At 57.8% G+C, this 24,500-nt stretch overlaps 2 protein-coding genes across 2 annotated transcripts in view; both read left to right on the top strand.

The window, feature by feature from the left end:
• On the top strand, positions 1 to 22,415 carry LOC119696629 (heterogeneous nuclear ribonucleoprotein U-like protein 1). The gene is made up of 8 exons (XM_038126428.1): positions 1 to 24; positions 4,057 to 4,169; positions 8,356 to 8,622; positions 8,884 to 8,928; positions 11,710 to 11,832; positions 15,409 to 15,537; positions 18,230 to 18,398; positions 21,909 to 22,415. The coding sequence occupies exons 5-8, from the start codon at positions 11,710 to 11,712 to the stop codon at positions 22,256 to 22,258; spliced, it is 771 nt and encodes a 256-aa protein (XP_037982356.1). The 5' UTR covers positions 1 to 24; positions 4,057 to 4,169; positions 8,356 to 8,622; positions 8,884 to 8,928; the 3' UTR covers positions 22,259 to 22,415.
• Positions 22,416 to 24,348: 1,933 nt separating this feature from the next.
• MBOAT7 (membrane bound O-acyltransferase domain containing 7) overlaps positions 24,349 to 24,500 on the top strand; it is an 8,543-nt gene continuing 8,391 nt past the window's right edge. The window contains exon 1 of the mRNA XM_038126301.1: positions 24,349 to 24,353. Coding sequence (XP_037982229.1) covers positions 24,349 to 24,353 — 5 coding nt within the window. The remainder of the gene's footprint in view (positions 24,354 to 24,500) is intronic.

Raw genomic sequence — 24,500 nt, 5'->3', positions numbered from 1 at the left:
TGGACTCCTGCAGCACCCAGCTGGGTGAGTGTCCCCAACTGTCCCCAAATGTCCCCAAATGTCCCCAGTGTCCCCAGTGTCCCTGGACTCCTGCAGCACCCAGCTGGGTGAGTGGCACTGTCCCCAACTGTCCCCAAATGTCCCCAAATGTCCCCAGTGTCCCTGGACTCCTGCAGCACCCAGCTGGGTGAGTGTCCCCAAATGTCCCCAAATGTCCCCAACTGTCCCCAAATGTCCCCAGTGTCCCTGGACTCCTGCAGCACCCAGCTGGGTGAGTGTCCCCAACTGTCCCCAAATGTCCCCAACTGTCCCCAGTGTCCCTGGACTCCTGCAGCACCCAGCTGGGTGAGTGTCCCCAACTGTCCCCAAATGTCCCCAAATGTCCCCAAATGTCCCCAGTGTCCCTGGACTCCTGCAGCACCCAGCTGGGTGAGTGGCACTGTCCCCAACTGTCCCCAACTGTCCCCAGTGTCCCCAGTGTCCCTGGACTCCTGCAGCACCCAGCTGGGTGAGTGTCCCCAAATGTCCCCAAATGTCCCCAGTGTCCCCAGTGTCCCCAGTGTCCCTGGACTCCTGCAGCACCCAGCTGGGTGAGTGTCCCCAACTGTCCCCAAATGTCCCCAAATGTCCCCAGTGTCCCCAGTGTCCCTGGACTCCTGCAGCACCCAGCTGGGTGAGTGGCACTGTCCCCAACTGTCCCCAAATGTCCCCAAATGTCCCCAGTGTCCCTGGACTCCTGCAGCACCCAGCTGGGTGAGTGTCCCCAACTGTCCCCAAATGTCCCCAACTGTCCCCAAATGTCCCCAGTGTCCCTGGACTCCTGCAGCACCCAGCTGGGTGAGTGTCCCCAACTGTCCCCAAATGTCCCCAACTGTCCCCAGTGTCCCTGGACTCCTGCAGCACCCAGCTGGGTGAGTGTCCCCAACTGTCCCCAAATGTCCCCAAATGTCCCCAAATGTCCCCAGTGTCCCTGGACTCCTGCAGCACCCAGCTGGGTGAGTGGCACTGTCCCCAACTGTCCCCAACTGTCCCCAGTGTCCCCAGTGTCCCTGGACTCCTGCAGCACCCAGCTGGGTGAGTGTCCCCAAATGTCCCCAAATGTCCCCAGTGTCCCCAGTGTCCCCAGTGTCCCTGGACTCCTGCAGCACCCAGCTGGGTGAGTGTCCCCAACTGTCCCCAAATGTCCCCAAATGTCCCCAGTGTCCCCAGTGTCCCTGGACTCCTGCAGCACCCAGCTGGGTGAGTGGCACTGTCCCCAACTGTCCCCAACTGTCCCCAACTGTCCCCAGTGTCCCCAGTGTCCCTGGACTCCTGCAGCACCCAGCTGGGTGAGTGTCCCCAATGTCCCCAAATGTCCCCAGTGTCCCCAGTGTCCCTGGACTCCTGCAGCACCCAGCTGGGTGAGTGTCCCCAGTGTCCCCAACTGTCCCCAAATGTCCCCAAATGTCCCCAGTGTCCCTGGACTCCTGCAGCACCCAGCTGGGTGAGTGTCCCCAATGTCCCCAACTGTCCCCAAGTGTCCCCAAGTGTCCCCAGTGTCCCCAGTGTCCGTGGACTCCTGCAGCACCCAGCTGGGTGAGTGTCCCCAAATGTCCCCAACTGTCCCCAAATGTCCCCAACTGTCCCCAGTGTCCCTGGACTCCTGCAGCACCCAGCTGGGTGAGTGTCCCCAATGTCCCCAACTGTCCCCAAATGTCCCCAGTGTCCCTGGACTCCTGCAGCACCCAGCTGGGTGAGTGTCCCCAATGTCCCCAACTGTCCCCAAATGTCCCCAGTGTCCCCAGTGTCCCTGGACTCCTGCAGCACCCAGCTGGGTGAGTGTCCCCAAATGTCCCCAACTGTCCCCAACTGTCCCCAGTGTCCCTGGACTCCTGCAGCACCCAGCTGGGTGAGTGTCCCCAATGTCCCCAAATGTCCCCAAATGTCCCCAGTGTCCCCAGTGTCCCTGGACTCCTGCAGCACCCAGCTGGGTGAGTGTCCCCAACTGTCCCCAAATGTCCCCAAATGTCCCCAGTGTCCCCAGTGTCCCTGGACTCCTGCAGCACCCAGCTGGGTGAGTGTCCCCAATGTCCCCAAATGTCCCCAAATGTCCCCAGTGTCCCCAGTGTCCCTGGACTCCTGCAGCACCCAGCTGGGTGAGTGTCCCCAAATGTCCCCAGTGTCCCCAACTGTCCCCAAATGTCCCCAGTGTCCCTGGACTCCTGCAGCACCCAGCTGGGTGAGTGTCCCCAATGTCCCCAACTGTCCCCAAATGTCCCCAGTGTCCCCAGTGTCCCTGGACTCCTGCAGCACCCAGCTGGGTGAGTGGCACTGTCCCCAACTGTCCCCAACTGTCCCCAAATGTCCCCAGTGTCCCTGGACTCCTGCAGCACCCAGCTGGGTGAGTGGCACTGTCCCCAACTGTCCCCAACTGTCCCCAAATGTCCCCAGTGTCCCCAGTGTCCCTGGACTCCTGCAGCACCCAGCTGGGTGAGTGGCACTGTCCCCAACTGTCCCCAAATGTCCCCAGTGTCCCCAGTGTCCCTGGACTCCTGCAGCACCCAGCTGGGTGAGTGTCCCCAAATGTCCCCAAATGTCCCCAAATGTCCCCAGTGTCCCTGGACTCCTGCAGCACCCAGCTGGGTGAGTGTCCCCAACTGTCCCCAAATGTCCCCAGTGTCCCCAGTGTCCCCAGTGTCCCTGGACTCCTGCAGCACCCAGCTGGGTGAGTGTCCCCAACTGTCCCCAACTGTCCCCAACTGTCCCCAAATGTCCCCAGTGTCCCCAGTGTCCCTGGACTCCTGCAGCACCCAGCTGGGTGAGTGTCCCCAAATGTCCCCAGTGTCCCCAAATGTCCCCAAATGTCCCCAGTGTCCCCGATGACCCTGATGTCTGCTTCCCCCCTGGGGAATTTTTTGGGATTTCATTCTCCCTGCCTGGAATTTCGGGGATTTTTGGGGGATTTTTGGGGATTTTTGGGAAATTTTGGGGATTTCGTTCTCCCTGCTGGGAATTTTTGGGGATTTTGGGTCAGGATTGGGAATTCTTGTGGCATTTTGTGCCGGAATTTTTGGGGAATTTTTGGGGATTCCGTTCTCCCAGCCGGGAATTTTTGGGAGTTTTTGGGGATTCCGTTCTCTCTGCCAGATATTTTTGGGAATTTTTGGGGATTTCGTTCTCCCTGCCGGGAATTTTTGGGAATTTTTGGGAATCCGTTCTCCCTTCCGGGAATTTTTGGGAATTTTGGGCGATTCCGTTCTCCCTGCTGGGAATTTTTGGGAGTTTTTGGGAATTTCATTCTCCCTGCCAGGGATTTTTGGGAATTTTTGGGGATTCCGTTCTCCCTGCCGGGGGTTTTTGGGAATTTTTGGGAATCCGTTCTCCCTGCCGGGGGTTTTTGGGAATTTTGGGGGATTCCGTTCTCCCAGCCGGGAATTTTTGGGGATTTCATTCTCCCTGCCGGGAATTTTTGGGAATTTTTGGGGATTCTGTTCTCCCTGCTGGGAATTTTTTGGGAATTTTTGGGAATTTTTGAGGATTCTGTTCTCCCTGCCGGGAATTTTTGGGAGTTTTTGGGAATTTCCTTCTCCCTGCCAGATATTTTTGGGAATTTTTGGGGATTTCGTTCTCCCTGCTGGGAATTTTTGGGAATTTTTGGGGATCCCGTTCTCCCTGCCGTGGATTTTTGGGAATTTTTGGGGATTCCGTTCTCCCTGCCAGGGATTTTTGGGAATTTTTGGGAATGTGTTCTCCCTGCTGGGAATTTTTGGGAATCTGTTCTCCCTGCCGGGAATTTTTGGGAGTTTTTTGGAATCCGTTCTCCCTGCCGGGGGTTTTTGGGAATTTTTGGGAATCCGTTCCCCCTGCCGGGGGTTTTTGGGGGTTTTTGGGGGTTTTTGGGATGCTGTTCCCCCTGCCGGGGGTTTTTGGGGGTTTTTGGGATTTCGTTCCCCCTGCCGGGGATTTTTGGGGGTTTTTGGGATGCCGTTCCCCCTGCCGGGGGTTTTGGGGGGTTTTTGGGGGTTTTTGGGGGTTCCGTGCTCCGGGGTAACGCTCCGCGTCCCCGCGTGTCCCCAGGGGAGGAGCCCTTCTCCTACGGCTACGGCGGCACCGGCCGCAAATCCACCGAGGGCAAATTCCAGAGCTACGGAGACACCTTCGGAGAGAGCGACGTCATCGGCTGCCTGGCGGTGAGGGCACGCCCGGCACACACCTGGGGGCACCTGGGGGCACCTGGGCACACACCTGGGTATCCACAGACACACCTGGGCACACCTGGGGACACCTGGGTATCCACAGACACACCTGGGCACACCTGGGCACACCTGGGCACACCTGGGTATCCACAGACACACCTGGGCACACCTGGGCACACCTGGGCACACCTGGGTATCCACAGACACACCTGGGCACACCTGGGCACACCTGGGTATCCACAGACACACCTGGGCACACACCTGGGGGCACCTGGGCACACACCCGGGTATCCACAGGCACACCTGGGTATCCACAGACACACCTGGGCACACCCAGAGCGACGTCATCGGCTGCCTGGCGGTGAGCGCACGCCGGGCACACCTGGGCACACACCTGGGGGCACCTGGGCACACCTGGGCACACCTGGGTATCCACAGACACACCTGGGGGCACACCTGGGGGCACCTGGGCACACCTGGGTATCCACAGACACAGCTGGGGGCACACCTGGGTATCCACAGACACACCTGGGCACACACCTGGGCACACCTGGGCACACACCTGGGTATCCACAGACACACCTGGGCACACACCTGGGCACACCTGGGTATCCACAGACACACCTGGGCACACCCAGAGCGACGTCATCGGCTGCCTGGCGGTGAGGGCATGCCCGGCACACACCTGGGCACACCTGGGGGCACCTGGGGCCACCTAGGGGCACACCTGAGCACACCTGGGTATCCACAGACACACCTGGGCACACACCTGGGCACACCTGGGGACACCTGGGTATCCACAGACACACCTGGGCACACACCTGGGCACACCTGAGCACACCTGGGTATCCACAGACACACCTGGGCACACACCTGGGCACACCTGGGGGCACCTGGGCACACCTGGGCACACACCTGGGCACACCTGGGTATCCACAGACACACCTGGGCACACCCAGAGCGACGTCATCGGCTGCCTGGCGGTGAGCGCACACCTGGGCACACACCTGGGGGCACCTAGGGGCACCTGGGCACACCTGGGGGCACCTAGGGGCACACCTGAGCACACCTGGGTATCCACAGACACACCTGGGCACACACCTGGGCACACCTGGGTATCCACAGACACACCTGGGCACACCTGGGCACACCTGAGCACACCTGAGCACACCTGGGTATCCACAGACACACCTGGGCACACACCTGGGCACACACCTGGGCACACCTGGGGGCACCTGGGTACACCTGGACACACCTGGACATCCACAGGCACACCTGGGTATCCACAGACACACCTGGGCACACCTGGGCACACACCTGGGCACACCTGGGTATCCACAGACACACCTGGGCACACCCAGAGCGACGTCATCGGCTGCCTGGCGGTGAGGGCACGCCCGGCACACCTGGGGGCACCTGGGGGCACACCTGGGGGCACCTGGGCACAGCTGGGAGGGGTCACAGGCACACCTGGGCACACCTGGGCATCCACAGACACACCTGGGCACACCCAGAGCGACGTCATCGGCTGCCTGGCGGTGAGGGCACGCCCGGCACACCTGGGGGCACCTGGGGGCACACCTGGGGGCACCTGGGCACAGCTGGGAGGGGTCACAGGCACACCTGGGCACACCTGGGCATCCACAGACACACCTGGGCACACACCTGGGCACACACCTGGGCACACCCAGAGCAATGGCATCGGCTGCCTGGCGGTGAGGGCACGCCGGGCACACCTGGCACACCTGGGAGTGGTCACAGACACACCTGGGCACACCTGGGTGCACCTGGGCACCTGGGAGGGGTCACAGACACACCTGGGCACACCTGGGTGCACCTGGGCACCTGGGAGGGGTCACAGACACACCTGGGCACACCTGGGTGCACCTGGGCACCTGGGAGGGGTCACAGACACACCTGGGCACACCTGGGTGCACCTGGGCACCTGGGAGGGGTCACAGACACACCTGGGCATACCTGGGTGCACCTGGGCACCTGGGAGTGGTCACAGACACACCTGGGCACACCTGGGTGCACCTGGGCACCTGGGAGGGGTCACAGGCACACCTGGGTGCACCTGGGTGCACCTGGAGACAGCAGCCAGGTGGACAGAGAGTGACCACAGAGTGACCACAGAGGAACCATTGAGTGACCGTAGAGTGACCACAGAGTGATCAGTGACCACAGAGGAACCACTGAGTGACCATGGAATGACCACAGAGTGACCAGAGTGACCGTAGAGTGACCACAGAGGAACCATTGAGTGACTGTAGAGTGACCACAGAGTGATCAGAGTGACCATAGAGTGAGCAGAGTGACCACCGAGTGACCACAGAGTGACCACAGAGTGATCAGAGTGACCATAGAGTGAGCAGAGTGACCGTAGAGTGACCACAGAGTGATCAGAGTGACCATAGAGTGACCACAGAAGAACCATTGAGTGACCACAGAGTGACCACATAGTGACCGCAGAGGAACCATTGAGTGACCATAGAGTGACCATGGAGTGACCAGTGATCAGAGTGACCACAGAGTGACCACAGAGGAACCATAGAGTGACCACAGAGTGACCATGGAATGACCACAGAGTGATCAGAGTGACCACAGAGTGACCACAGAGTGACCAGAGTAACTGGAGAGTGGTCACAGTGACCAGGTGACCACAGAGTGACCACAGAGTGACCAGAGTAACTGGAGAGTGGTCACAGTGACCAGGTGACCACAGAGTGACCACAGAGTGACCAGAGTAACTGGAGAGTGGTCACAGTGACCAGGTGACCACAGAGTGACCACAGAGTGACCAGAGTAACTGGAGAGTGGTCAGAGTGACCAGGTGACCACAGAGTGACCACAGAGTGACCAGAGTAACTGGAGAGTGGTCAGAGTGACCAGGTGGCCACAGAGTGACCAGGGAGTGACCTGCAGCCCGGGCCGTGGAGTGACCACGCAGAGTGACCGGGGCAGTGACCGTCCCCTGAGCTCGCTCTCAGTTTTCCGCCAACTTTTCACCAATTTCCCACCGTTTTTTCCCGTTTTTTTCCCCATTTTTCCCCTTTCCCAGGATTCCGAGGCGGGCGAGGAGGTGGAGCTGTGGTTCCTGAGGAACGGGCGCTGGCAGGGCCTGCCCTTGGCAGTTTTGTCTCTGTTTTATCACCATTTTTTACCATTTTATGCTGTTTTTCACCGTTTTTTGCCGTTTTTTCAGTTTTTCGCCGTTTTTTCACCGTTTCTCCCATTTTTTCCCCTTTTCCCAGGATTTCGAGGCGGGCGAGGAGGTGGAGCTGTGGTTCCTGAAGAACGGGCGCTGGCAGGGCCTGCCCTTGGCAGTTTTATCACCATTTTATCCCCATTTTTTGCCATTTTATCACCGTTTTTCTGCGGTTTTTCACCGTTTTTCGCCGTTTTTTCACCGTTTTTCCCGTTGTTCCCCATTTCCCAGGATTTCGAGGCGGGCGAGGAGGTGGAGCTGTGGTTCCTGAAGGACGGGCGCTGGCAGGGCCTGCCCTTGGCAGTTTTATCACCGTTTTTCCCCGTTTTTTCACTGTATTTCACCATTTTTTCACCGTTTTTCCGCGGTTTTTCACCGTTTTTCGCCGTTTTTTCACCGTTTCTCCCGTTGTTCCCCCTTTCCCAGGATTTCGAGGCGGGCGAGGAGGTGGAGCTGTGGTTCCTGAAGAACGGGCGCTGGCAGGGTCTGCCCTTGGCACTTTTATCACCGTTTTTCACCATTTTTTCACCATTTTTTCACCATTTTTCATCATTTTTTCCCCGTTTTTCACCGTTTTTCCGGTTGTTTCCCTTTTCCCAGGATTTCGAGGCGGGCGAGGAGGTGGAGCTGTGGTTCCTGAAGAACGGGCGCTGCCAGGGCCTGCCCTTGGCAGTTTTATCACCGTTTTTCCCCGTTTTTTCACTGTATTTCACCATTTTTTCACCGTTTTTCACCATTTTTTCGCCGTTTTTTCACCGTTTCTCCCGTTTTTTCCCCTTTTCCCAGGATTTCGAGGCGGGCGAGGAGGTGGAGCTGTGGTTCCTGAAGAACGGGCGCTGCCAGGGCCTGCCCTTGGCAGTTTTATCACCGTTTTTCCCCGTTTTTTCACTGTATTTCACCATTTTTTCACCGTTTTTCACCATTTTTTCGCCGTTTTTTCACCGTTTCTCCCGTTTTTTCCCCTTTTCCCAGGATTTCGAGGCGGGCGAGGAGGTGGAGCTGTCGTTCCTGAAGAACGGGCGCTGGCAGGGCGTGGCGTTCCGCGTGCCCAAGGCGGCGCTGGCGGGCCGGGCGCTGTTCCCGCACGTGCTGGTCAAGAACTGCGCCGTGGAGTTCAACTTCGGCCAGCGGCCCGAGCCCCTGCGGCCCCTGCCCCCGGGATTCCGGCTCATCCAGCACCTCCCGCTGGGACAGCGCCTCCGCGGGACCCTGGGACCCAAGAGCAAGGCCGAGTGCGAGGTGGGGACACACTGGGGACACTGGGGACATCCTGGGGATTGGGGACATGGGGACACAGGGACAGCGCCGCCCGGGTTCCGCCTCATCCAGCACCTCCCGCTGGGACAGCGCCTCCGGGGCACGCTGGGACCCAAGAGCAAGGCCGAGTGCGAGGTGGGGACACCTTGGGGACATTGGGGACATCCTGGGGACTGGGGACATGGGGACACAGGGGCAGCGCCGCCTGGGTTCCGCCTCATCCAGCACCTCCCGCTGGGACAGCGCCTCCGCGGGACCCTGGGACCCAAGAGCAAGGCCCAGTGCGAGGTGGGGACATTGGGGACACCTTGGGGACATGGGGACATCATAGGGACATGGGGACAGCGTGGGGATTGGGGACATGGGGACACAGGGACAGCGCCCCCCGGGATTCCGGCTCATCCAGCACCTCCCGCTGGGCCAGCGCCTCCGCGGGACCCTGGGACCCAAGAGCAAGGCCCAGTGCGAGGTGGGGACACACTGGGGACATTGGGGACATGATGGGGATTGGGGACATGGGGACTCAGGGACAGCGCCGCCCGGGTTCCGCCTCATCCAGCACCTCCCGCTGGGACAGCGCCTCCGGGGCACGCTGGGACCCAAGAGCAAGGCCGAGTGCAAGGTGGGGACACCTTGGGGACACTGGGGACACTGTGGGGACACTGGGGACAGCGTGGGGATTGGGGACATCCTGGGGACAGCGCCGCCCGGCTTCCGCCTCATCCAGCACCTCCCGCTGGGACAGCGCCTCCGGGGGACACTGGGGCCCAAGAGCAAGGCCGAGTGCAAGGTGGGGACATTGGGGACACCTTGGGGACATGATGGGGACATGATGGGGACATGATGGGGACATGGGGACGTGGGGACACAGGGACAGCGCCGCCCGGCTTCCAGCTCATCCAGCACCTCCTGCTGGGACAGCGCCTCCGCGGGACACTGGGACCCAAGAGCAAGGCCCAGTGCGAGGTGGGGACATTGGGGACACCGTGGGGACATCATAGGGACATGGGGACAGCGTGGGGATTGGGGACATGGGGACACAGGGACAGCGCCCCCCGGATTCCGGCTCATCCAGCACCTCCTGCTGGGACAGCGCCTCCGCGGGACACTGGGACCCAAGAGCAAGGCCCAGTGCGAGGTGGGGACACTGGGGACACCTTGGGGACATGGGGACAGCATGGGGATTGGGGACATGGGGACACAGGGACAGCGCCCCCCGGGTTCCGCCTCATCCAGCACCTCCTGCTGGGACAGCGCCTCCGGGGCACGCTGGGACCCAAGAGCAAGGCCCAGTGCGAGGTGGGGACATTGGGGACACCGTGGGGTCATTGGGGACACCTTGGGGACATTGGGGACATGATGGGGACATGGGGACACAGGGACAGCGCCCCCCGGATTCCAGCTCATCCAGCACCTCCCGCTGGGCCAGCGCCACCGCGGGACCCTGGGACCCAAGAGCAAGGCCCAGTGCGAGGTGGGGACACCTTGGGGACACTGGGGACATCGTAGGGACATGGGGACATCCTGGGGATTGGGGACATGGGGACTCAGGGACAGCGCCGCCCGGGTTCCGCCTCATCCAGCACCTCCCGCTGGGACAGCGCCTCCGGGGCACGCTGGGACCCAAGAGCAAGGCCGAGTGCAAGGTGGGGACACCTTGGGGACACTGGGGACACTGTGGGGACACTGGGGACAGCGTGGGGATTGGGGACATCCTGGGGACAGCGCCGCCCGGCTTCCGCCTCATCCAGCACCTCCCGCTGGGACAGCGCCTCCGGGGGACACTGGGGCCCAAGAGCAAGGCCGAGTGCAAGGTGGGGACATTGGGGACACCTTGGGGACATGATGGGGACATGATGGGGACATGATGGGGACATGGGGACGTGGGGACACAGGGACAGCGCCGCCCGGCTTCCAGCTCATCCAGCACCTCCTGCTGGGACAGCGCCTCCGGGGCACGCTGGGACCCAAGAGCAAGGCCCAGTGCGAGGTGGGGACATTGGGGACACTGGGGACACCTTGGGAACATTGTGTGGATTGGGGACATCGTGGGGATTGGGGACATGGGGACAGCGCCTCCCTGTCCCCGTTGTCCCCAGGTCCTGATGATGGTGGGGCTGCCGGGCTGGCTCTGGGGTGGGTGACAGTGACACTGGGGTGGCTCTGGGGTGGGTGACAGTGACACTGGGGTGGCTCTGGGGTGGGTGACAGTGACACTGCGGTGGCTCTGGGAAGGGTGACAGTGACACTGGGGTGGCTCTGGGGTGGGTGACAGTGACACTGGGGTGGCTCTGGGATGGGTGACAGTGACACTGCGGTGGCCCTGGCTGCGGCTCTGGCTGTGTCCCATCCCCAAGGTGACACCAAGCTGTCCCTGTCACCATTGTCCCTGTTGTCCCCAGATCCTGGTGACGGTGGGACTGCCAGGGTGTCTCTGGGATGGGTGACAGTGACACTGCGGTGGCTCTGGGGATGTCCCATCCCCAAGGTGACCCTGAGCTGTCCCCATTGTCCCCAGATCCTGGTGACGGTGGGATGCCAGGCTGGCTCTGGGGTGGGTCACAGTGACACTGGGGTGGGACACAGGGACACTGCGGTGGCCCTGGCTGTGGCCCTGGCACTGTCCCATCCCTGAGGTGACCCCAAGGTGTCCCTGTCCCCGTTGTCCCCATTGTCCCCAGATCCTGATGATGGCGAGGCTGCCAGGGTGTCTCTGGGAAGGGACACAGGGACACTGGGGTGGGACACAGTGACACTGGGGTGGGACACAGGGACACTGCAGTGGCCCTGGGATGGGTCACAGTGACACTGGGGTGGCCCTGGCAGTGTCCCATCCCCGAGGTGACCCTGAGCTGTCCCCATTGTCCCCGTTGTCCCCAGATGCTGATGATGGCGGGGCTGCTGGGCTGGCACTGGGGTGGGACACAGAGACACTGGGGTGGGACACAGAGACACTGGGGTGGGACACAGGGACACAGGGGTGGGACACAGGGACACTGGGGTGGTTCTGGGTGGCCCTCGGGGTGTCACAGCTACGCGGTGACCCCGAGCTGTCCCCGTTGTCCCCAGATGCTGATGATGGTGGGGCTGCCGGCGGCCGGCAAGACGACGTGGGCGGTGAAGCACGCGGCCGCCAACCCCGGCAAGAAGTACAACATCCTGGGGACAAACGCCATCATGGACAAGATGAGGGTAGGGGACACCCTGGGGACATCCTGGGGACAAACGCCATCATGGACAAGATGAGGGTAGGGACACCCTGGGGACATCCTGGGGACAAACGCCATCATGGACAAGATGAGGGTAGGGACACTGGGGACATCCTGGGGACAAACGCCATCATGGACAAGATGAGGGTAGGGACACCCTGGGGACATCCTGGGGACAAACGCCATCATGGACAAGATGAGGGTAGGGGACACCCTGGGGACATCCTGGGGACAAACGCCATCATGGACAAGATGAGGGTAGGGACACCCTGGGGACATCCTGGGGACAAACGCCATCATGGACAAGATGAGGGTAGGGGACACTGGGGACATCCTGGGGACAAACGCCATCATGGACAAGATGAGGGTAGGGGACACTGGGGACATCCTGGGGACAAACGCCATCATGGACAAGATGAGGGTAGGGACAGCCTGGGGACATCCTGGGGACAAACGCCATCATGGACAAGATGAGGGTAGGGGACACTGGGGACATCCTGGGGACAAACGCCATCATGGACAAGATGAGGGTAGGGACACTGGGGACATCCTGGGGACAAACGCCATCATGGACAAGATGAGGGTAGGGACACTGGGGACATCCTGGGGACAAACGCCATCATGGACAAGATGAGGGTAGGGACACTGGGGACATCCTGGGGACAAACGCCATCATGGACAAGATGAGGGTAGGGACACTGGGGACATGCTGGGGACAAACGCCATCATGGACAAGATGAGGGTAGGGACACTGGGGACATCCTGGGGACAAACGCCATCATGGACAAGATGAGGGTAGGGACACTGGGGACATCCTGGGGACAAACGCCATCATGGACAAGATGAGGGTAGGGACAGCCTGGGGACACCCTGGGGACAAACGCCATCATGGACAAGATGAGGGTGGGGACAGCCTGGGGACATCCTGGGGACAAACGCCATCATGGACAAGATGAGGGTAGGGACACCCTGGGGACATCCTGGGGACAAACGCCATCATGGACAAGATGAGGGTAGGGACACTGGGGACATCCTGGGGACAAACGCCATCATGGACAAGATGAGGGTAGGGACACTGGGGACATCCTGGGGACAAACGCCATCATGGACAAGATGAGGGTAGGGACACTGGGGACATCCTGGGGACAAATGCCATCATGGACAAGATGAGGGTAGGGACAGCCTGGGGACATCCTGGGGACAAACGCCATCATGGACAAGATGAGGGTAGGGGACACTGGGGACATCCTGGGGACAAACGCCATCATGGACAAGATGAGGGTAGGGACAGCCTGGGGACATCCTGGGGACAAACGCCATCATGGACAAGATGAGGGTAGGGGACACTGGGGACATCCTGGGGACAAACGCCATCATGGACAAGATGAGGGTAGGGACACCCTGGGGACATCCTGGGGACAAACGCCATCATGGACAAGATGAGGGTAGGGACAGCCTGGGGACATCCTGGGGACAAACGCCATCATGGACAAGTTGGGGAGACCTGGGTGACACAGGGGTGTGACAGTGCCGGTGTCACCTGTCCCCAGGTGTGATCCGGCAGGGCTGGGGCAGGGAGGATGCCAGGGTGACACTGGGGTGACACTGGGGACACAGGGCGTGTGGCCGTGTGACCGTGACAGGTGACAGTGACAGTGTCACACGTGTCCCCAGGTGATGGGGCTCCGGCGGCAGCGGAACTCCGCGGGCCGCTGGGACGTGCTGATCCAGCAGGGTGTGACAGGGGACACAGGGTGTGACAGGGGACACAGGGCTGGCTCTGGGGCTGTGACAGTGACAGTGACAGTGACAGTGACAGTGACACTGATGTCCCCTGTCCCCAGGTGATGGGTCTCAGGAGGCAGCGGAACTCCGCGGGCCGCTGGGACGTGCTGATCCAGCAGGGTGTGACAGGGGACACAGGGCTGGCTCTGGGGGTGTGACAGTGACGGTGACAGTGACAGTGTCACACGTGTCCCCAGGTGATGGGTCTCAGGAGGCAGCGGAACTACGCGGGCCGCTGGGACGTGCTGATCCAGCAGGGTGTGACAGGGGACACGGGGTGTGACAGGGGACACAGGGCTGGCTCTGGGGCTGTGACAGTGACAGTGACACTGATGTCCCCTGTCCCCAGGTGATGGGTCTCAGGAGGCAGCGGAACTACGCGGGCCGCTGGGACGTGCTGATCCAGCAGGGTGTGACAGGGGACACGGGGTGTGACAGGGGACACAGGGCTGGCTCTGGGGCTGTGACAGTGACAGTGACAGTGACAGTGACAGTGACAGTGTCACACGTGTCCCCAGGTGATGGGTCTCAGGAGGCAGCGGAACTACGCGGGCCGCTGGGACGTGCTGATCCAGCAGGGTGTGACAGGGGACACGGGGTGTGACAGGGGACACAGGGCTGGCTCTGGGGGTGTGACAGTGACAGTGACAGTGTCACACGTGTCCCCAGGTGATGGGTCTCAGGAGGCAGCGGAACTACGCGGGCCGCTGGGACGTGCTGATCCAGCAGGGTGTGACAGGGGACACAGGGTGTGACAGGGGTGTGACAGTGACAGTGACACTGATGTCCCCTGTCCCCAGGTGATGGGTCTCCGTCGGCAGCGGAACTACGCGGGCCGCTGGGACGTGCTGATCCAGCAGGGTGTGACAGGGGACACGGGGTGTGACAGGGGACACAGGGCTGGCTCTGGGGGTGTGACAGTGACAGTGACAGTGACAGTGACAGTGTCACACGTGTCCCCAGGTGATGGGTCTCAGGAGGCAGCGGAACTACGCGGGCCGCTGGGACGTGCTGATCCAGCAGGGTGTGACAGGGGACACGGGGTGTGACAGGGGACACAGGGCTGGCTCTGGGGGTGTGACAGTGACAGTGACAGTGACAGTGTCACACGTGTCCCCAGGTGATGGGTCTCAGGAGGCAGCGGAACTACGCGGGCCGCTGGGACGTGCTGATCCAGCAGGGTGTGACAGGGGACACGGGGTGTGACAGGGGACACAGGGCTGGCTCTGGGGGTGTGACAGTGACAGTGACAGTGTCACACGTGTCCCCAGGTGATGGGTCTCAGGAGGCAGCGGAACTACGCGGGCCGCTGGGACGTGCTGATCCAGCAGGGTGTGACAGGGGACACGGGGTGTGACAGGGGACACAGGGCTGGCTCTGGGGGTGTGACAGTGACAGTGACAGTGACAGTGTCACACGTGTCCCCAGGTGATGGGTCTCAGGAGGCAGCGGAACTACGCGGGCCGCTGGGACGTGCTGATCCAGCAGGGTGTGACAGGGGACACGGGGTGTGACAGGGGACACAGGGCTGGCTCTGGGGGTGTGACAGTGACAGTGACAGTGACACTGATGTCCCCTGTCCCCAGGTGATGGGGCTGCGGCGGCAGCGGAACTCCGCGGGCCGCTGGGACATGCTGATCCAGCAGGGTGTGACAGGGGACACAGGGTGTGACAGGGGACACAGGGTGTGACAGGGGACACAGGGCTGGCTCTGGGGGTGTGACAGTGACAGTGACAGTGACAGTGACAGTGACAGTGTCACACGTGTCCCCAGGTGATGGGTCTCAGGAGGCAGCGGAACTACGCGGGCCGCTGGGACGTGCTGATCCAGCAGGCCACGCAGTGCCTGAACCGCCTGATCCAGATCGCAGCCAGGAAACGCCGCAACTACATCCTGGACCAGGTGACACGGGGACACCGGGGACACTGCCACCCTCTGGGGACACTGCCACCCTCTGGGGACACTGACACTGCTCTGGGACACTATCCCCATCCTGGACCAGGTGACACCGGGGACATTGCCACCCCCTGGGGACACTGCCACCCTCTGGGGACACTGACACCGCCCTGGGGACACTGACACTGCCCTGGGGACACTGCCCCCATCCTGGACCAGGTGACACCGGGGACACTGCCACCCCCTGGGGACACTGCCACCCTCTGGGGACACTGACACCGCCCTGGGGACACTGACACTGCCCTGGGGACACTGCCCCCATCCTGGACCAGGTGACACCGGGGACACTGCCACCCCCTGGGGACACTGCCACCCTCTGGGGACACTGACACCGCCCTGGGGACACTGACACTGCCCTGGGGACACTGCCCCCATCCTGGACCAGGTGACACCGGGGACACTGCCACCCCCTGGGGACACTGCCACCTCCCTATGGCCACTGTCCCCATCCTGGACCAGGTGACACCGGGGACACTGCCACCCTCTGGGGACACTGACACTGCCCTGGGGACACTGCCACCCTCTGGGGACACTGACACTGCCCTGGGGACACTGTCTCCATCCTGGACCATGTGACACCGGGGACACTGGGGACACCGCCACCTCCCTGGGGACACCGCCAGCTCCCTGGGGACATCATTGTCACCTCCCTGGGGCCACTGTCCCCATCCTGGACCAGGTGATGCCAGGGACACTGCCACCTCCCTGGGGACACCACCAGCTCCCTGGGACACTGCCACCTCCCTGGGGACACTGACACTGCCCTGGGGACACTGACACCTCCCTGGGGACACTGTCCCCATCCTGGACCAGGTGACACCGGGGACACTGGGGACACTGCCACCCTCTGGGGACACTGATACCTCCCTGGGGCCACTGTCCCCATCCTGGACACGGTGACACCCGGGGACATCGCCACCGCCCTGTGACCTCCCTGTCACCTCCCTGGGTCCCTGTCACCTCCCGGGGCCACTGCCACCTCCCTGGGTCACCGTCACCTCCCTGTCACCTCCCCAGACTCCATTTTCAGCCAAATGAGCTGGAAAACTCCCAAAAATCGCCAAAAATTCCGGTTTTTCCCCGTTTTTTCCCTGGTTTTTCCCATTTTTCACCCAAATTTCCCCAAATTTCCCGTTTTTCTCCCCAGACCAAAACCTCTGGTGGAAAAAGCCTCCCCAGATCTCCTTTTGCAGGGAAATGGAGCTAAAAAACCCCAAAAATCACCAAAAAATCTGAAATTTTCCCATTTTCCCCCCATTTTCCCCCCGTTTTTTATCATTTTCACCCCAATTTTCCCAAATTTCCCATGTTTCTCCCCAGACCGTCAATAGCTGAGCCCAGCACGGGGAGATGCCTCCCCAAATCTCCTTTTGCAGCAAAACCAACTCCAAAATCCCCCAAAAATCCCCCCAAAATCACTAAAAAATGGGATTTTTCCCCGTTTTTTCCCAAATTTCCCCGTTTTTGACCCAAATTCCCCTTTTTTGCCCAGACCAACGTGTTTGGCTCGGCGCAGCGGCGGAAGAAGCGCCACCAAATTTTCCTTTTTCATCCAAACCAACTCCAAAAATGCCTAAAAATCGCTAAAAAATCACCAAAAAATCCCTAAAAAAATCTCTAAAAAATGGGATTTTTTCCCCGTTTTTTCCCAAATTTCCCCTTTTTTGACCCAAATTCCCCATTCTCCCCAGACCAACGTGTTTGGCTCAGTGCCCCGAGGGAAGCTGCCTCCCCAAATCCCATTTTTCATCCAAGCCAACTCCAAAAACCCCCAAAAATCACTAAAAAATCACCAAAAAATCCCTAAAAAATCGCTATAAATGGGATTTTTTCCCCGTTTTTCCCCCGTTTTTTCCCAAATTTCCCCGTTTTTGACCCAAATTCCCCTTTTTTTGCCCCAGACGAACGTGTTTGGCTCGGCGCAGCGGCGGAAGATGCGCCCCCAAATTCTCCTTTTTCATCCAAACCAACTCCAAAAACCACCAAAAACCCCTAAAAAAGCCCTGAAAAATCGCTAAAAAATCCCATTTCCCCCCCGTTTTTTCCCAAATTTTCCTTTTTTTAACCCAAATTTCCCCATTTTCCCCTTTTTCCCCAGACCAACGTGTTTGGCTCGGCGCAGCAGCGGAAGCTGCCTCCCCAAATCCCTTTTTTCATCCAAACCAACTCCAAAAATCACTAAAAAGTCGCTAAAAAATGGGATTTTTCCCCCGTTTTTTCCCGAATTTCCCCGTTTTTGACCCAAATTCCCCATTCTCCCCAGACCAACGTCTTTGGCTCGGCGCAGCGGCGGAAGATGCGCCCCCAAATTCTCCTTTTTCATCCAAACCAACTCCAAAAACCCCTAAAAAATCGCTAAAAAATGGGATTTTTTTCCCCGTTTTTTCCCGAATTTCCCCGTTTTTGACCCAAATTCCCCATTCCCCCCAGACCAACGTGTTTGGCTCAGTGCCCCGAGGGAAGCTGCCTCCCCAAATCCCATTTTTCATCCAAACCAACTCCAAAACCCCCCAAAAATCCCCCAAAAATCGCCAAAAAATCGCTAAAAATCGCTAAAAAATGGGATTTTTCCCCCGTTTTTTTCCCGTTTTTTCCCGAATGTCCCCGTTTTTGACCCAAATTGCCATTTTTGCCCCAGACGAACGTGTACGGCTCGGCGCAGCGGCGGAAGATGCGGCCGTTCGCGGGGTTCCGGCGCACGGCCGTCGTGGTTTGCCCCACGGACCAGGAGCTGCGGCTGCGCACGGCCAAGCGCACCGACGAGGAGGGCAAGGACGTGCCCGAGCACGCCGTGCTCGAGATGAAGGGTGATCCGGGGGGAAAAAGGGGGAAAATGGGAAAAAATGGGGAAAAACGGGGAAAAACGGGGAAAAACGGCAAAAAATGGGGAAAAAAAACGGCGAAAAATGGGGGAAAAAGGGGGAAAAACGGGGAAAAACGGGGAAAAACGGGGAAAAAAGGGGAAAAACGGGGAAAAAACAGGGGAAAAACGGCGAAAAATGGGGAAAAAAGGGGAAAAACGGGGAAAAAACGGGGAAAAATGGGGAAAAAAGGGGAAAAACGGTGGAAAAACGGGGAAAAAAGGGGAAAAACGGAGGAAAAACGGGGAAAAAACGGGGAAAAATGGGGAAAAAAGGGGAAAAACGGCAGAAAAAAACGGGGAAAAAAGGGGAAAAACGGGGGAAAAACGGGGAAAAAACGGCGAAAAATGGGGAAAAACGGGGAAAAAAACGGCGAAAAAAGGGGAAAAATGGGGGAAAAACGGGGAAAAAATGGGGAAAAAACGGCGAAAAATGGGGAAAAAAGGGGAAAAATGGGGGGAAAACGGGGGAAAAACAGGGAAAAAACGGCGAAAAATGGGGAAAAAAGGGGAAAAACGGGGGAAAAATGAGGCAAAAACGGCGAAAAATGGGGAAAAAAGGGGAAAAAACGGCGAAAAATGGGGAAAAAAGGGATCGAAAATAGGAAAAAAATGGGGCAAAAGTGGGATTTTTCAGGGGTTTTTCAGGGGTTGGAAGGGTTGGGGTGCAGGAAAAGGAGAAATTTGGGAATTCTGGGATTTTTTGGGAGTTTGAGGTGACAGGAATGGGGAAAAATGGGGAAAAAAACGGCGAAAAAACGGGGAAAAAAACGGCGAAAAAACGGGAAAAAAAACGGGGGGAAAACGGCAAAAAAAAAGGGGGAAAAATGGGAAAAAAAAGGGAAAAAAATGGGATTTTTTAGGGGTTTTTCGGGGCTTGGGAGGGTTGGGGTGCAGGAAAAGGAGAAATTTGGGAATTTTGGGAATTTTTGGGAGTTTGGGAGCACAAGAATGGGGGAAAATGGGAAAAAACGGCGAAAAAAAGGGGGGAAAATGGGAAAAAATGTGGCAAAAGTGGGATTTTTCAGGGGTTTTTCAGGGGTTGGAGGGGTTGGGGTGCAGGAAAAGGAGAAATTTGGGAATTCTGGGATTTTTTTGGGAGTTTGGGAGCACAAGAATGGGGGAAAATGGGGAAAAAAACGGCGAAAAACGGGAAAAAAACGGCGAAAAAAAGGGGGGAAAATGGGAAAAAATGTGGCAAAAGTGGGATTTTTCAGGGGTTTTTCAGGGGTTGGGAGGGGTTGGGGTGCAGGAAAAGGAGAAATTTGGGAATTTTGAGAGGACAGGAATGGGGAAAAATGGGAATTTTGGGAAAATTTGGGGAAGAAATGGGGAAAAATAAGAAAAAATGGGGGAAAATGGGAATATGAGGTGGAAAAATTGATCGAAAAATGGGAAAAAATGGGTAAAAAGGGGATTTTTCAGGGGTTTTTCAGGGGTTGGAAGGGTTGGGGTGCGGGGAAAAGGAGAAATTTGGGAATTTTGTGGTGACAGGAATGGGGAAAATGGGAATTTTGGGAAAATTTGGGGAAGAAATGGGGAAAAATAAGAAAAAATGGGGGGAAAATGGGAATATGAGGTGGAAAAATGGATCGAAAAATGGGAAAAAATGGGAAAAAAGGGGATTTTTCAGGGGTTTTTCAGGGGTTGGAAGGGTTGGGGTGCGGGAAAAGGAGAAATTTGGGAATTTTGAGAGGACAGGAATGGGGAAAAATGGGAATTTTGGGAAAATTTGGGGAAGAAATGGGGATTTTGGGTGAAAAAATGTGGATTTTAGGTCAGAAAACCGAGCAAAACTGGGACTTTTTTAGGGGTTTTTCAGGGATTTGAAGGGTTGGGGCACAGGGAAACGAGAAATTTGGGAATTTTGAGGACAGGAATGGGAAAAAAGCGGGAATTTTCCTGAGAAATGGGGAAAAAATCGTGATTTGGGGTGAAAAATGGGGCAGAGCTGTGGGAAGCGGGCTCGGAATGGGAATTTTTCGGGATTTTTCCGGGCGTTTGAAGGGGGAAATCCGGGAATTTTGGGAATTGGGGCCTTGGGAAGGTGGGAATTGGGGAAAAGCTGGGATTTTGGGGGAAAAGCCGGGATTTTGGGGGAAAAGCTGGGATTTTGGGGGGGAAAGCTGGGATTTTGGGGGAAACCCGGGAGGTTTGGGTGGGGAAATGAGAAACATCGGGGCAAGAATGGGGGGAAAAGGGGATTTGGGGGATTTTTGGGGGGATTTTGGGGGGAAAAGTTGGGAAAAATGGGGAGAAAAAGGAATTTGGGGCAATCCCGAAGGGTTTTGGGGTCTCTCCGTTTGTGGGGTCTCTCCAGTGACCCCAAATCCCAAATCCCGTTATTTGTGGGAATTTGGGAACACCCAGAGCTGAGACTTTGGGATTTCCCCTTTTGGGATCGACAAATCCCAAAGTTTTTGGGGTCTCTCCATTTGTGGGGTCCTCCCAGTGACCCCAAATCCCAAAATCCCCAATCCCGTTATCTGAGGGAATTTGGGAGCACCCAGAGCTGAGACTTTGGGATTTCCCCTTTCGGGAACTCTGATTCCCGAGGGTTTTGGGGTCTCTCCGTTTTTGGGATCTTCAGCTCCTGAAGTTTCTGGGGTCGCTGCAGTGACCCCCAATCCCGTTATCCACAGCGATTTGGGACCACGTGGGATCGGCACTTTGGGAATTTTCCTTTTGGGATCGACAAATCCCAAAGTGTTCGGGGGAAATCCAGGACGGGGAACAGCAAATCCCAACGTTTATGGAATCCTAAAATCCCAAAATCCCATAAATCGACCCCGCAGCCAACTTCACTCTTCCGGAGGCGGGCGAGTTCCCGGAGGCCGTGCAGTTCCTGGAGCTGCCGCCACTCGGGATTTTTATGGGATTTTTGCGGGGTTTTTTAAGATTTTGGGGTTTTTGGGATCTGAAATTCCCATGTTTCCGCCCCGCAGCCAACTTCACTCTTCCGGAGGCGGGCGAGTTCCTGGAGGCCGTGCAGTTCCTGGAGCTGCAGCCACTCGGGATTCCTATGGGATTTTTATGGCATTTTAATGGGATTTTTGTGGGATTTTTGAGTTTTTAGGATTTGGGGTTTTTGGGATCTCCAAATCCCAAACTCCCATGTTTTGACCCCGCAGCCAAGTTCACTCTTCCGGAGGCGGGCGAGTTCCTGGAGCTGCAGCCACTCGGGATTCTTATGGGATTCTTATGGGATTTTATGGGATTTTTATGGGATTTTTATGGGATTTTGGGATTTTTTGGGATCTGAAATTCCCGTGTTTCCGCCCCGCAGCCAACTTCACTCTTCCGGAGGCGGGCGAGTTCCTGGCAGCCGTGCAGTTCCTGGAGCTGCAGCCACTCGGGATTTTTATGGGATTTAATGGGATTTTTATGGGATTTTTGCGGGGTTTTTTAAGATTTTGGGGTTTTTGGGATCTGAAATTCCCATATTTCCACCCCGCAGCCAACTTCACTCTTCCGGAGGCGGGCGAGTTCCTGGAGGCCGTGCAGTTCGTGGAGCTGCAGCGGGACGAGGCGGCGGCGCTGGTGCGGCGCTACAACGCCGAGGGGCGCGGCGCCGCGGCCGCCGGCAGCGCCGGAACGCGCCGGAACGAGCCCGGACACGGCTCCGGAACCTTCCACGGCCGCGGCTCCGGAACCTTCCACGGCCGCGGCTCCGGAACCTTCCACGGCCGCGCCTTCCCGGGACACCGCGGCTTCCGCGCGGCCGGGAACGGCAACGGTGAGCGGCGGCCTGCGGCTTTGTGGGGATTTTGTGGGATTGCCGTGGGATCCGGGTGGAGGATCCCATAGGATTCCCGTAGGATTCCCATAGGATTCCCATAGGATCCAGGTGTAGGATCCCATAGGATTCCTGTAGGATTCCCATAGGATCCAGGTGTAGGATCCCTGTAGGATTCCCATAGGATCCAGCTGGAGGATCCCATAAGATCCCCGTGGGATTCCCATAGGATCCAGGTGTAGGATCCCATAGGATTCCCATAGGATCCAGGTGTAGGATCCCATAGGATTCCCATAGGATCCAGGTGGAGGATGCCGTAGGATTCCCATAGGATCCAGCTGTAGGATCCCATAAGATCCCCGTGGGATTCCCATAGGATCCAGGTGTAGGATGCCGTAGGATTCCCATAGGATCCAGGTGTAGGATCCCATAAGATCCCCATGGGATTCCCATAGGATCCAGGTGTAGGATCCCTGTAGGATTCCCATAGGATCCAGGTGTAGGATCCCATAGGATTCCCGTAGGATCCAGGTGGAGGATGCCGTAGGATTCCCATAGGATCCAGCTGTAGGATCCCATAGGATTCCTGTGGGATTCCCATAGGATCCAGGTGTAGGATCCTATAGGATTCCCATAGGATCCAGGTGGAGGATGCCGTAGGATTCCCATAGGATCCAGGTGTAGGATCCCTGTAGGATTCCCGTAGGATCCAGGTGGAGGATCCTGTAGGATTCCCGTAGGATCCAGGTGTAGGGTCCCCATAGGATTCCCATAGGATCCAGGTGTAGGATCCTGTAGGATTCCCGTAGGATCCGGGTGTAGGATCCCTGTAGGATTCCCATAGGATTCCCAAAGAATCCAGGTGTAGGATTCCTGTAGGATTCCCATAGGATTCCCGTAGGATCCAGGTGTAGGATCCCATAGGATTCCCGTAGGATCCAGGTGGAGGATCCCATAAGATCCCCGTGGGATTCCCATAGGATCCGGGTGTAGGATCCCTGTAGGATTCCCGTAGGATCCAGGTGTAGGATCCCATAAGATCCCCATGGGATTCCCATAGGATCCAGGTGTAGGATCCCATAGGATTCCCAAAGCATCCAGGTGTAGGATCCCTGTAGGATTCCCATAGGATCCAGGTGTAGGATCCCATAGGATTCCCATAGGATCCAGCTGTAGGATCCCGTAAGATCCCCATGGGATTCCCATAGGATCCAGGTGTAGGATCCCTGTAGGATTCCCATAGGATCCAGGTGGAGGATCCCATAGGATTCCCGTAGGATCCAGGTGTAGGATCCCTGTAGGATTCCCATAGGATCCAGGTGGAGGATCCCATAGGATTCCCGTAGGATCCAGGTGTAGGATCCCATAAGATCCCCATGGGATTCCCATAGGATCCAGGTGTAGGATTCCCATAGGATTCCCATAGGATCCAGGTGTAGGATCCCTGTAGGATTCCCATAGGATCCAGGTGGAGGATCCCATAGGATTCCCATAGGATCCAGGTGTAGGATCCCATAAGATCCCCATGGGATTCCCATAGGATCCAGGTGTAGGATTCCCATAGGATTCCCATAGGATCCAGGTGTAGGATCCCATAGGATTCCCGTAGGATCCAGGTGTAGGATCCCATAGGATTCCCATAGGATCCAGGTGGAGGATGCCGTAGGATTCCCATAGGATCCAGGTGTAGGATCCCATAAGATCCCCATGGGATTCCCATAGGATCCAGGTGTAGGATCCCATAGGATTCCCAAAGCATCCAGGTGTAGGATCCCTGTAGGATTCCCATAGGATCCAGGTGTAGGATCCCTGTAGGATTCCCAAAGCATCCAGGTGTAGGATCCCATAGGATTCCCATAGGATCCAGGTGTAGGATCCCATAGGATTCCCAAAGCATCCAGGTGTAGGATCCCTGTAGGATTCCCATAGGATCCAGGTGTAGGATCCCATAGGATTCCCATAGGATCCAGGTGTAGGATCCCTGTAGGATTCCCAAAGCATCCAGGTGTAGGATCCCTGTAGGATTCCCAAAGCATCCAGGTGTAGGATCCCATAGGATTCCCATAGGATCCAGCTGTAGGATCCCGTAAGATCCCCGTGGGATTCCCATAGGATCCAGGTGTAGGATCCCTGTAGGATTCCCATAGGATCCAGGTGGAGGATGCCGTAGGATTCCCGTAGGATCCAGGTGTAGGATCCCATAGGATTCCTGTAGGATTCCCATAGGATCCAGGTGTAGGATCCCATAGGATTCCCATAGGATCCAGGTGTAGGATCCCATAGGATTCCCAAAGGATTCCTGTAGGATCCAGG

Source organism: Motacilla alba, unplaced genomic scaffold (genome assembly GCF_015832195.1).
Source record: "Motacilla alba alba isolate MOTALB_02 unplaced genomic scaffold, Motacilla_alba_V1.0_pri HiC_scaffold_34, whole genome shotgun sequence".
NCBI lineage: Eukaryota > Metazoa > Chordata > Aves > Passeriformes > Motacillidae > Motacilla > Motacilla alba.
Note: the sequence above shows the minus strand (reverse complement) of the source record. Positions and strands in the feature narration are given on the sequence as shown.